General features: G+C 39.0%; 1 protein-coding gene across 1 annotated transcript in view; it reads left to right on the top strand.

The window, feature by feature from the left end:
• Positions 1–3,710: 3,710 nt before the first annotated feature.
• The window catches only part of LOC101175097 (protocadherin-16), a 96,848-nt gene continuing 86,681 nt past the window's right edge, over positions 3,711–13,877 (top strand). The window contains exons 1-2 of the mRNA XM_023961582.1: positions 3,711–4,096; positions 8,518–10,338. Of these exons, the coding sequence (XP_023817350.1) occupies positions 8,539–10,338 (1,800 nt within the window). The 5' untranslated portion in view covers positions 3,711–4,096; positions 8,518–8,538. The remainder of the gene's footprint in view (positions 4,097–8,517; positions 10,339–13,877) is intronic.

The following is a 13,877-nucleotide window of genomic DNA, read 5'->3' on the forward strand; positions in this document are numbered from 1 at the left end:
AACGTCAGCTGCTGTTTGTCTTAGGAAGATAGAAATCATGAGGTTTGTTGAAACCATTCATCCAATATCAAGGTTTTGTCATAACTGTGTATTAAACTGTGTGCTGTCCTGAATAATATTTATTCTAATGAAAGACGGACACATCTAGATTTAATCTCGACTATATTTATTATTTCTTTTGTGGATTTTAAAAGCTGAAGCAATCCAACTACATGGTTTTACCTCTATAATCCCTGACGAAATGTCACGAAAGTAGCAATTTCGCTGAAATGACTAAGACTTGATCCTTGTGATGTGGCCAACATCTAACCTCAAAGTTAAACTGCAGACTTCTCTAATATTACTGCACCTTGAATCGACATAGAGTGTGCTAAAAATATTACGGAAGTCAAAAAAAGGTTTGAACTGGCTTAGATCTGAGCCAGAATCACTACATTAAATGTCTCAGATGATGCCGCATTAACAAAAAAACATCTAACATTCACTCAATGCAAGTGTGAGGTAACAATTTCAACATTTGGCTGAAATCAAAGCCAAAGTTGATGGTTTAACTCAAATGCTCCGAGCAAAAAATATGGCAACATATCATAAGAAGGTGCTTTCATCTCTCCTTTGATATATTTGCAAAATAATGTATGAATGGAAATGGATATTTGCAAAAAAGTTTCATTTTGACAAGTTGACGGCTTTTGTTATCCCTAAAAAACACAATGAGATGATAGGAGGTTTAAGTTATTGTGAAAGCTGATATAAAACAGCTACAAGTTATTTAAGAGAGGAAAATATGTGCAATAACAGTTTGTTTTCTTTTTCTAAATCAAGGTGGTTTATTCTGTTTACTTCTGTCATGGTAAAAGAGATTTTGTGTAATGTACTTCATGTTTAACTTAAAAATAAATCTTTTTATGTTCTTTTACAGAACACAACTAGATTGATAACGTTATGGGTCTTGCTGCCTGTCTGCCTTTAGCGCTAAGTCACCAAGTACAGATCAATTTTCCAAATGGAAGCTAAGCTACAGGGTTTGTGCTGCATGATGCTTGAACTGCTTCTCAGCTGGTGCCTTAAGGGTGTATTCAGACAGGACACATTTGGTCTGCTTAATGTGAACCAGAGTTCCCTTCTCCCCCAATAATCCAGAAAAATTTTCTGTCTGAATGCACCCAAGCGGACCCTGGTCCAGGACCCGAAATCGCTTTAGGACCCATCTTTCAAGATGGTCTTGATTGGTTTCCAATCAGACTAAGCTCTGGTTTGCTCTGAGATTCCTCAGTTTGAATGGGCTTCGTGCGGAGCGGAAAAACTGAACCAAAATGGCCACTGTAGCTGGGAATTACAGAATGTAAACAAAATAGAGGAGACACAGCAGTTCATCTGACCATTCAATTTGGTCAGATGAATGCAGGCTCATTAAAACAATTTTTATTGTGATATGATTGCGTCTTACACTGTTTTCTTTGCAGAAACACTTAGCACACATTTATATCTGCCCCCTCCTCAATACAGCATGCCTCTGCCGTGCCAAAGCAGCGAGCAAAAAGTGTTGTACACAACGTTTCTCTCGTTACTTTGACCCGGCTTTGTAATTCCTGGCCAATGACTGAAGAGATCCGTAGTCACTTTCTTTTGTTCACAAACTTTGGTTTGTAACAGAATGGTCTGCTTGACGGCAGTCTGAAAATAGACCAAAGGCAAGGTTCAGGACTCGATCCGGACCTAATTAGGCACACTCGGTCCGGACCAACGGACTTTTCTAGTGTAAATTACCCCCGAAGATCAAACATCAACTCCAAGCAAATAACTAAACTGCAAGGAGAAGACGTTGAAGTTGTTACAAACATTGACCAATGAATGAGTCAAGCTTTTTCTTAGCCAGAACAAACAGAACAATCTACTGGCCCAACTCTACTGCGAGGGCTACCTGGGCACATGCCTAAGGGCCTCAATATTTTTACGTTCTCTGTTTGCTCTAAAAAACATGCAATGCAGAGAACATTTTAATATATGTCATGATTTTTTCAAAAATATGTTAGATTTCATTTCTAAGAACAGCTGTCAAACATTTTAGCTTAAACTTTTTTTCTTTCAACACCAAGATGACAGTTGCATGAGTGCCTGCTTTGGTATTGTGTTGTGTTGTTCTTAATTTTAAATTTGCCATTGCTTGGTTTTGCATAATGCTTCTCTACTTTTGTCAGTAGTGGCACCTGCTTGGATTTGGAAAAAGGATCTTGAGGTTGTCAAAGGCGGAATTAGGCAAACCATGTTCATATTGCTGAATTGGTGATGATGGTTATATTTTATTTAGGAGATATGTTTGAAAGGGAAAATAAGACTAGATAAAAAAAGAAGAAAAATTAACCTCAATGCTGCATTGACAATGCATTCGCTTAGCTGGTACTCCATAATTGTGATTGGATACCACTGTTTTTTTTCTTTATCTGTATTTTTTCCCTGGGAAATCATTGTAAGTGTATTTGTTTTATTTGTAGAACAACATAAATCATTACGATGGATGTCGTACTTTGATTTATGTCTGTTGTTTTACTGGGAGATGCAGACACAGCAGGGTGCCCTTTGTGGCATTCTCATTTATCTGCACCAAACACAAAGTGACACAGGTTCAGTAACTTCCAGAACTTTCCATGATTGACAACACAGCAAAGCAAGGTTTTGACACCAGTACATAAAAGTGGGGCGCCTTGTGGGAGCTGACACGTGATCCTTGCTATGTGTGTTTTTATTTTATTTGTCTTAAGTAAAAGTCACACAACATGAAAAAAAGTTTCAGGCTTTGCCTCTTTTTGAAAATTACCTGCAGGGATTTCTTTTCTAACTTGTCAACATTTGAGGGGAAAATGCTGTTTGTGGGTAACCTCAGAGTGTTTGGTGAGGGGAATTTGAATAGACATTACAGCTGGATGTAAACTGACCTTTTTATAGCACCAGAGAGCTTTAAAACGAGAGCACTTAGTTTAAATTACAGCTGTAGGTCTGACAGTTTTCTTTTGATGTTGCCTGCCCCTCGGATCCGGTTTAGAAGGTGCAGGAATTTCAGGTACCAACTCCAATTAATTCAAGTGATATTTTATTTATTTTGTGCAGTGGAATATGACAGATACGTATTAATAGTTTATACCTTAGACAGTAGAGAGGCTTCAGTTTGAGGAGGCAGAGAGGATTATCATAGGAGAGGCACAGACCAAGGAACTAAATCTATTTATGTGACTCAGACAACAAAAAATGACTCAAGAATTTGAGTGAATGTGGACTTCTTTTTTTTACAGTTATCGCTTTTTAATACCAATTTACAGGATTTCACTTTCATGCAAGCTCCATCAAAAGTTGAAAAAACGTATTTCTCATATGAAATTATTCAAAAATGTATCAAAAAATAATAAAAAGTTAAATAAGTTTTTGAATAACCCATGTACTTCAAAATACAACTTGATATTACAAATATTAATTTTGAGATAATAAACTCTTCCAAATTTGACCAAAGTTTCTTCACAGCAATCAAACAGTTGAACTGGCTAAATCCGATTTAGAACTGACCCTTGCAGGATTAGCAGAAATCTACAGTTCCCTTTTGGATAGGGTGGTGGCACCAAAGTTCAGCTGTGGCTGGGACTGCCTCCCTGCAGTCGGTGTGGCTCCTTCCTCCAGATAATCGTAGCAGCAGCGGCGGCGGCGGTACAGAGGAGCGAGCGGGAGGTTTGCACCCCGTCACGTGTTGAATAAATCAGATCGTGGAGACGGACGTTCACTGCGCGACCCCCACATCGTTTGGTCTCAGTTACCGAGCTGCAGCTGCGTGTCTGCCAGCAGACGCGCGCGCGCAGGGGGTGTAGATGCATTGATAAGGTCCACTTAAAAGAAGGGAAGTTTTTCCACAAGTTTTTCATCTTCAGTTTTTAGTAAACTCGCAAGGAATATATCAAACTCAAAACAGAAGACATTCTTTTGTTTTTTTATTCCTATCTGCGATGGATTGGATGTAACTTTGCGCACAATCTTTTTTGCAGTTAGTGAAGTTGTTTTGGATATTTTAGAATCTGTTCATCATCAGAACAACGTCGGAGAGGAACAAATGACTGTAAGTATCTAAAAAAAAGTCCATCCACAAGTATTTGAGGTGGAGAAGTTGTTCTACTCTTCTGTGGAGGGATGTGGGAAACATCTCCGCTGCATATCTGCGGCTCTGTCATCATCATCCTTCAGTGTCTTCAGGCATTCTCATGCGTTGTTTAAAAACAGGCACCCAATTAACAAAAGTTGTTCAAGAAATAAGGAAAATTTTCTCTTTGCAGTGCACATCTTCATGCTGCAAAAGGATGCTCTGTTACCTAAAATATTTTTGCACCGAATGGACATCTTTCCTTTTGGCATACAGACGCCCCGAGCATGTCGGCCGCTTTGAGGAGCAGCCAGAAAATGTAACAGCCTGTTTTGTCTCCCGATTAAAGCCACGCAGAGACAGAGACATTCCTTTGGAAGTGCTCAGCCCGTGGATTTGTTGGATGCTTTGCCGCTGCTGCAGCACATGTGCCTTGAGTCCAGTTTACCAAACATTTACGCACAGGAGGGCTCCCCGATTCCATGGCAGAGTTGTGCTCACTGACCGCAAAGATGCCTTCCTTTTCCCTCATTTGTTTCATTAAACATTCAACAAAAAAGTTAGGAGCTTGCTGGTTGCCATGGTGAAGCTTTAGTTTTTTTTTTTTCCTGCTGTTGGTTGTTGCACTGTTGGAAGAAAAGCTTTTGTACATTTTACTTTTTGATCACATTTCTTTGAAATTGATGCATCGATATAAGTTTGACTTTGACTTATAGACTTATAGAATATGATTTGGTGATTGCAACCAGTGCGAAAGTCAAGTTTTGGCAGTTTCTTGGTTAAAATAAAACCTATAGTTCACAAGTAAAACTCTTCAACGGTGTTGAATAAAAGCCACCATAGATTTGTGCAACAATCCAAGAATTATGTCATGGATCCATGGGACAGTCCATGATATAACCATATCCATATTTCTCCCACTGTCCTGCACACATGCTGTTGAAGCTAGCAGTCCCTGTTCTGTAGCAAGCCAGTCAAAAAACACAGAATGTCTATATCTTTCCCAGCGTCGCTGCATCAACAACAGCCAGACCATTTTTTGCTCTGGAAACTTGCCTTCCTGTGGTTTGACTCATCCTACTGCGGTGTCATCATAATCAGAAGTGTACTAAAACATTGGTTTTTGGGGGTGTTGCAGCAGAGAGCTGCCATCTCTGGAGTTCATTTGATCTATCCTGTGAAAATAAACAGCCTACATCCCAGTGCCAAGCAAGAAAACAACAGAAGTGATGTGAAAAGTCTCACACGAAAGCACACAGTTGTTCAAATGTGAGGTGAACTTTTACCTGAAGCTGTTGCAACTCTGCTACTGTAACCTGAAGTGTGTGTGGTTTAAATTTGCAGCACTTTGATCTGCGTGTTTTTTTTTTTTGTCAGACTAAAAGACTGTGAGGGTTACAGAGTGAGATTTTTCCACACTTTCTTTGCTAATCTCAGGAAATGCCCATTCTTCTGATGACTTTCCATATCCACATGCTTTATAAAGGCTAAAAAGACTATTCAAGCCCAGAGACACAGTCTGGCAATCATTCAGATCATTTGCGTTTGCTTTGTGCTAAGCCTGTCATCCTCGTGTCCAGGCAATCTGCAGTTCTGTCTGTGGTTTCCATTATGGCTCCATTGAGCTTCAGGCAGGCTGGCATGGTTTTGAAACCACAGACATTTTCTTTGAGTTAACTGGAATCCCAGCATGCTCATTTTACAAAGTCTATCACTGGGCTTGTTCCTCTGGACTTCTTGGTAGAAAAAATGATTTGCTTTTGCCATTAAAAGTTATCTGCACATAAATAAAATAAAAAGAAAAACAAAAAAATAGATGTGTACTTTCTTTCAACTGAATCAGGAATGCACATCATGTTGGATGATTATTATTTATGGGAAGTTCTCCAACATGTTGCCCCAGATATGGTGTTATGATTTTTTTTTTTATTTAAGATTACAGTCTAAATAATATATCTAGCAGTGTTTTGACAAAAGTTTTTTTTCTTTTTCTTTTCTTTAGTTGGCAGTGCTTTAAGGAATGCTATAGACTAGCGCTTTTTCTTTTGTTTCATAGGAATCAGGATGTTGCCAAACCACTGATCTGCTTGTTTTGACGATGGTTCAAGAAGAAAAATAATACTTAAAAAGGGCAAATAAGCAAATATAAATAGAGTAAAACTGGCTTTTTTTTTATTGAACTGGATTTCACAAAGTAGTTGGATGTTTTCCCTTAAAGTCCATCTGCAGTTTAGTCAGCTGATTTAGTAAAAAAAACCCCGAAGTAACTGGATGAATTTTTATGTGAATGCTCACAAGAAAAATGCCAATCAAAAATACCAATTTCTTCACAAGGAAGGCTCTTGGACTAATTCTCTGGTAATTACATGTGCCATATTTAAAAACATTATTAATACTTACGCACTAGTGAGAGCTGCTTAATTTGATCTGTGTCAATTATGCAAAATAAGTGAAAAATCTTTATCAGTTTTTCCAAGGAGCTTCTTCTTTTTTCCAGATTTTTTCCCCTGCAGCTCTGTGAATGATTAATATATCCAGGTTGCTTAGTGAGCACCACGTTTTAGAATTAAGACTCATCGTGCCTCTGCTGGTGGGTAAAAGGGATTAACAACAGATTATTATTGGATATAGTTGGTGTCTTTTTCATCTTTTTTAAAGGCTTTGCAGCATCACATTGAAATCTTTTGAGACCATCTGTTGTTCTCAATCTGCAATTGTGCAATTATCCTCCTCAGCAGCGTCTGCTGTATCCATTAGCCTGTGCTGCTCCGCAGAGGTCCTCCAGTTGGACTAGAAAGTGCATTATTTCAGTTGTGGTATTTGGTATAAGATCCAGGCCTTGAAAAGCTATCTTTGGTGCTTTGAGACTTTAAAGTTAAGATTATGTTGAATTTTTGTGTTTTTGGCTGTCATGAAATGCTCATATACATTTACACGCATTTGGCAGAGAATGGCTAGAAAACCCTAGATAATGAATTTTAGGAGTTTCAGGATCTCTTTGAAAGTAATTCGATTTAAAAAATAAGAATTCAAGTTGTGTGTATTAATAATCCTTTACTGTTGAATATTACAAGATCAGTAAAAATGCTTTGATTCATACTTTATGTTGCAAAACAACATTCAAGGACTTTTAATTTTTCGTTTTGTGTCGAATTCTAGCTGATTTATGACTTTAGAGTTAGCATGTCCTGTGTTGTGGGCTCTGAATCATGGCAGACTGAAATTAGCCCTGGAATCATGTGTGCATATGGCCAACTTCCAGAGGACCTCAATTACAATGCTGCAGAGCCAGAAAAAGGGAAAGAGGTAGACTGTGTGGAGCCCTTCAATTCTGCCGTAGCCTGCTACTCTGTCACTCAAACACACTGTTACCACCGTGGCTAAGACAGATCACCGCACTACGTTCAGGAACACATGGGAGGCATTTAGTCAGTGGAAAACAGACATATACTATCACACACAGGCAAACCTCTTTAATACAGGTGTTACTCCAACCACTAGGGGGAGTCTTGAAGAGCTTTTTTTTTGGTTCAACCGCAATCTGTAGACATTTTCTCAAAAACAAAAACAACAATATATATATATATATATATATATATATATATATATATATATATATATATATATATATATATATATATATATATATATATATATATATATATATATATATATATATATATATATATATATATATATATATATATAATTTTCTGCTTTTGAAGTGTTCTGTGGGTTCCAGCTATACATTGTTTGCTAAACTCTTCATTCTTACTTACATATGATGCAGGTTTGAAAAAAGTCCAAAACTTTTTTTTACTGTTTTTGCAAGGAATTTTTTATTTTTTTCAGTCTCTTAATTTTTTATGTCAGTTCTCTCATTCTCTCACTTTGATATCCTCGCCCAATGAGAATCAAATACTTAAAGTGTTCCCCTGGAAGTTATTTTACTCTCTCCATTCACGAGAGCTAAACATGTTGGCAGTATTAAACTAGTCTCTAACCAGCCTGTTGCTGTGGAGGACCTGCTGGGTATTCTGGCAAACAATTTCTTGCACCTTTTTAATTAAAGCTGAATAGCAAAAGACACAGGCCTTCTGTATGTATCGGTATGCTGTGGTTGCGGGGTTTGAAGCTTTTTTAGGAAAGAAGAGCACTTTGGTACAGGGAGAAGCAAGGTGTTGACTTTTTAGTTAAACTAACAGAAAAATGCAATGTGCCAGCTCTTTTGTTTATGCTGTGGTAAGGAACGGAGCCAGTAAAATATATAGGTAGGTGTTACAGACAGATTTTTCTTAAGCAAACTTACTAGATAAATATTAGGAAATATTTATTTTAGTTTTTGCTGCTGTAAGATTTCAAAACTGTTACCCAATTTTTCCCTTTTTGTGTCTCTTCAGGTTTAAGACCAAGGAGCAGAGATGAAAGCAGCTGTCAGAGGTTTTGGAAAGTCCACAATGGATCCTTTGCAACATGAAGGCTGGTGCAGCAAAAGGATTGTACTTATGATGTATTTGGCCTTAGAGCTGATCACATGCCACTCAACTCTGATTCTTGGTTCTCTTGAACTACAGCTTGATGAGGAACAACCAGCTGGAACAATTGTGGGGGACATCAGTGCGGGACTTCCACCTGGCATTACTGCTTCTTTGTACTTCATTTCAGACCATGAGGGCACAGGAGTGGGCAGTGATTTAGACATTGATGAAAGTACGGGCATTATTAAAACGGCCAAAGTTCTGGACCGAGAGCTGAGGGACAGATACAACTTCATTGCAGTCACCATGACAGGTGTAACGGTGGAGGTAACTATCAAGGTCAATGACATAAACGACCATGCCCCAAAATTTCCAAGAAAAAGAGCAAAGTTTCAAATTCCTGAGCAGACGGCGATTGGCACAAGATTTCCTCTTGAGCCAGCTGTTGATAAGGATAAGGGCCAGCTTACAACACAGGGCTACCTTATCAAGGATGGAAACACTGGCCAGGCATTCACCTTGGAAACCAGGAGGGGAAGTAATGAAGTTCTCTACTTGGACTTGGTAGTTAATACCATTCTAGATCGAGAGAAAAGGTCAACCTATACCTTAACTTTGGAAGCTTTTGATGGTGGTTCCCCAATAAGAACTGATCAGATGACGTTAGATATTACTGTACAAGATATTAATGACAATGCTCCAGTTTTCCAACAGAGCCGCTATCACACTATAATATCGGAGAACCTCCAGCCTGGTAACAGCATCCTACAGGTGTTTGCCTCAGATTCTGATGAGGGACAAAATGGAATGGTGTCATATGAAATCAATCGAAGACAAAGTGACCCAGACCAGTATTTTGTCATAGACTCTCACTCTGGCGTTATCACCTTGAACAAACCTCTGGACTTTGAGATGAGGAGAGTCCATGAGCTGGTGATCCAAGCTCAGGACAACGCAACACAGCCAGAAGTGAGCAACGCCTTTGTCACAGTCCACGTAAGAGACTACAATGACAACCAGCCTACAATGACTATCATCTTTCTGAGTGAAGATGGATCTCCCAGAATTTCAGAAGGAGCACAGCCAGGCCAGTATGTTGCCCGAATCTCTGTCACTGACCCAGACTATGGAGAGTATGCCAATGTCAACGTTTCCCTTGAAGGCGGGGATGGAAAGTTCGCTCTTACCACCAAAGATAGCATTATTTACCTTGTTTGTGTAGACCAGATTCTGGACCGGGAGGAGAGAGACACGTATGAGCTGAGGGTGATGGCTACAGACTCCGGGTCACCTCCTCTCAGAGCAGAGTCCTCCTTTATCATTGAAGTGACTGACGTCAATGACAATCCCCCTCTGTTTGACCAGCCAGTGTACAGACAGGCCATCCCTGAAGTGGTCTTCCCAGGGAGCTTTGTGTTACAGGTAACCGCCAGAGATAAAGACCAGGGGCCCAACGGGGACATTAGTTACAGCATCCTGAAAGACCAAAGTGTCTACCACAGCTGGTTCAGCATAGATTCTGTAACAGGCATTATCACTACTTCATCCCAGCTGGATTATGAAAAAAATCCCAATCCAAGTATAACCGTGGTGGCCAGTGATGGTGGAAACCCACCCCTTTCTTCCACTGCAGTGGTGAACATCTTACTTCAGGATATTAATGACAATGAGCCCGTATTTGAGAGAAACTTCTACAACGTGTCTATCAAGGAGAACACAGCACCTGGAACCTGCATTCTTGAGGTAGGACTTTATTTAGACCTTTTTTTTTCACTAAATATGATATTTGATATGGTGAACTCTTTTGTATGAGGCCACTTAGAGCCTCTCCACACAACAAGGGGGCAATTGAAAAAAAACCCAACCAATGTAGCCATACTGCATAAAAGATCATTTTTTTACATCATTTGTTGAATTCTTCCTTTGAGGAAAGTCATTTTTTAATGAAAAAGCTGTTGAAATTGGACGAGCGCAGCGAAGATTTACCTGCAGTTTTAGGCCAACGTGATCTTCGCTTTGGCTGTCCTCTCCTTTACCTCTGAAAAGGTTTCCAGGGTTACAGACAGACTTTTTCAAAGCACTCCTCAGACAAAAAGTTTTTTTTGCAAACGCACAGGCAGAGACAAATTTGGAGTTTTATTTAAGGAAAATATATGTTCCTTCCCTCCTACAGGGTACTTTAATGAGAGTTTTTTGAACAGGAATGAAAAATAAAACACATTTGGCTTGATGAATTAAAGGTCATACAAATAACACTTCATTTAACTGCAGTCTAGAAAATATGGCTTTCTCCAGTTGATGTTGGCTATTGTATGAAACGGACTGCAATTATAAAGGGGGGAGAAAGAAACTCAACTCATGTTAAAAGGATTTCTCATTTCAACAGGCTTGTTTTGTTACATATATATTTAAGGATGGATACAGGTTAAAAATACATTTGGCAAGTGTCTGCAGTGCTATTGCATTAGTTAGGGAGGTGTATAGAGCAGTCCAGATGGGCCTAGCGGATCATATCTTGGCCCGAGCTTAGGCTATGGGAGTGGGAGTGGTGAAGGAAGACACATGCCTTACTGCAATACCTGGCTTGAGGGTTCTCATATAAGCTGGGATGATTCATATGGGAGGTCCCCATATTGTAAATCATAAGAACCACGAGTCTAAGTATGAATAGAAGCCATCAGAGGCTATAGCTACAGAAGTCAAAAAATGAATGAAAGAATTATTAAGATATGTATGTACTTTGGGAGGAGTCCAGGATGTACCCTCCCTTTTTCCCAGTGACAGCGAGGACAGGTTCCAGGCCTCCCACAACTCTGAACAGGATGAAGCGTGTATAGCGAATGGAGGGAAGAAAGGATGTATGTTTTGGAAGGCTGTGTGGCTCTGATGCCTATAGTGTCCAGGACAGTTTTCAGGGTATGATGTGCTTGATTTTGGGGCCTTTTAGGCTCCAAAATTTCAAAAGCCACATCTCTCCACGTTCTCTTGGCCCGTCTGGATGCTACTGGGGTGTTTGGCGGTCTGTATGAGAACAGACTGCTTTTACTTGGGGTGCCAGGTTTACATCCCAACATCGCAGCAAGGCGTCTGATGACTGCCCCTTTTCTTTGTGGATACTATTCACTGTATCCCCCTTTTTCCCACACAAAATGTTCTCCAAAGAAATGATCCCAATGTGAACATTATGACTGAGGTTTCTCTATTTATCTAAGCACTCAGTTTTGTTTCTGCGATATTCTGCCAACCACATATAAATCTACAGTTTTTTTTTATGTTTGTGAATGACGTATTAGAGGATGAGTGTGTGTGTATATGTGTGTTTTTGGGGAAGGAGGTTACTAAAAATAAGGGTTTAAGCTCATTAACAGCAACCAATCTTGTAATTCAGTATCTCGGATATGTTGCAAAGAAAATAGGTCACTGTTGAGAGAGGAAATCGAACATGTTATGAAAAACAACATTTTATAAACTGTGAACATAACTGTGAAATGAATTTCACGAAGTATTACTAATTCAATTCTCTGTTCTTAGGTTTTATAGGTCTTAATGGTGTGGAGCAGGTTTCTCTTGTGTGGTCTTTAAATAAATCTTCTCAGGCAACTTTTATTTTCAAACTCACTGCACTTTCTGTGTTTACCGTATAGTCTGCTGTGTGTTATTTCACTCATGATGTAATGAGTAATTTCATTTAGTTATGTCCAAATTCTGCACTGGGGAATAATTTACACAAATCATTGTGGTTTTGGTTAATTTGCGGGTCCTTGCTTAGAATTGTTCCTCTGTCTGTGCTGGGGAGGGGGGGTTGTTCTGGCTCCAGTAGAAAGGCAAGAGGGGGTCTCTTGGCAGCTGTGAGGGAAATGAACCCAGACAAGTGCTTGCAGGGCTGGCGGAGGTTATATGAGCGGGGGGCTTCCTTTCCTGTCCGTTGGCTTGACTCCTTCCAAAATCTTATCTGATCCTCCTTCATTTTTCATTAGCAAGGTGTGAGGACAGGCCGGACTTTTTTTTCTTCTTCAACTTATGCACCCCCCTTTTCTTTCCACTGAAGAATGGCTCACTTGTCGTTGTTGCAAACCCCTAAGCAACATGAGACAAACACTGATTGCTTTGGTTAAAGAAAATAATTTGCCATTTTGACCTTTTTAAAACAACTTCTGTTCTCAGTAAAGTACTTTGTTTCTAAAAAAAAAAAACCTTATTGTTTTCATCATTACAATTTTTTTTTCTGACTTTGCTTTGGTTTATGGTAATGCAATATTGTCAGTTTTTTCTTAACCTGCTCCAAGTTCAAATCTTTTTGCAGCATTTGTGCAACAACACTCCAAAAATGTCCTTATTCTACTCCAACATTTTTTAAGATGGCCAAGTTGAAAGAGGCACCTGAGTGAAGTGGCCCTCTCAAACACTTCTTCATTGCTGCCAACATAAAAGCAGCCAGTTTTTGGAGGAAGAGAACTGCTCATAATTGCCCGGAAGAAAAGTGCGAGCGATGAAAAGATTGTGCCTCTTTCATGCTACCCTTCATAATTTCCACAGCTCTTTTCTATAAAAGTGACCACCCACTAGTAATTGCCAGGCAGGTGCTAATAACGTTGGTTTCAATACCCAAGGACATGCGACTCTCAATGCAGTATTTGCTGAAAAAAGGCTCATGTGCTTCTTAAGAAATATTTATGATGCTCACTGCTGAACAAGCTAATTTTGTGGAAAAACTTCCTTTTATGTCTTTTTATTGATGAATTCCTTCTTTTTTTTGAAACAGACTCAAGACTTAAAGCTGGGGCTTCAAAAATAATAACACATTTTGTTTTATTATGGAGTGCCAAAGACAGGTTATAGACAGCGAACATTTTTTGAACATTTTAGATGTTCATTTTTCATACCAAAAATCCAATTTTAGGAAGGTTTCTGTTCATAGGAGTAGTAAAAGGTCCATGCCATGCAGCATAAATTTGCACTTTTAGCAGCTTCGGTTTGACAAAAATAATAATTGTTGGTGCAGAAATACAGCATGTTCCCTGTTTGACTTTGGTCTATTTACAGTCTGCACCAAGGCAATCTAAATAATCATAATAATCACAATCATACTGGCATTAAAATGGGACTGCAGTTGCATTTCCTTTTTTTAATATCTTGCAAGCTTTCTTTCTGTTCAATTACGGTATTACATTGATCTGTCAATAGCCATAAGATAGAAATCAGAAGTCATGTTTTTGTGAGTTTGAGTGGGAGATTTTGTGTGATTTCCTGTAGGTTTTAAAATATTTTACTCTGCAAAATAA

Source organism: Oryzias latipes, chromosome 13, assembly GCF_002234675.1.
Source record: "Oryzias latipes chromosome 13, ASM223467v1".
Taxonomy (NCBI): Eukaryota; Metazoa; Chordata; class Actinopteri; order Beloniformes; family Adrianichthyidae; genus Oryzias; species Oryzias latipes.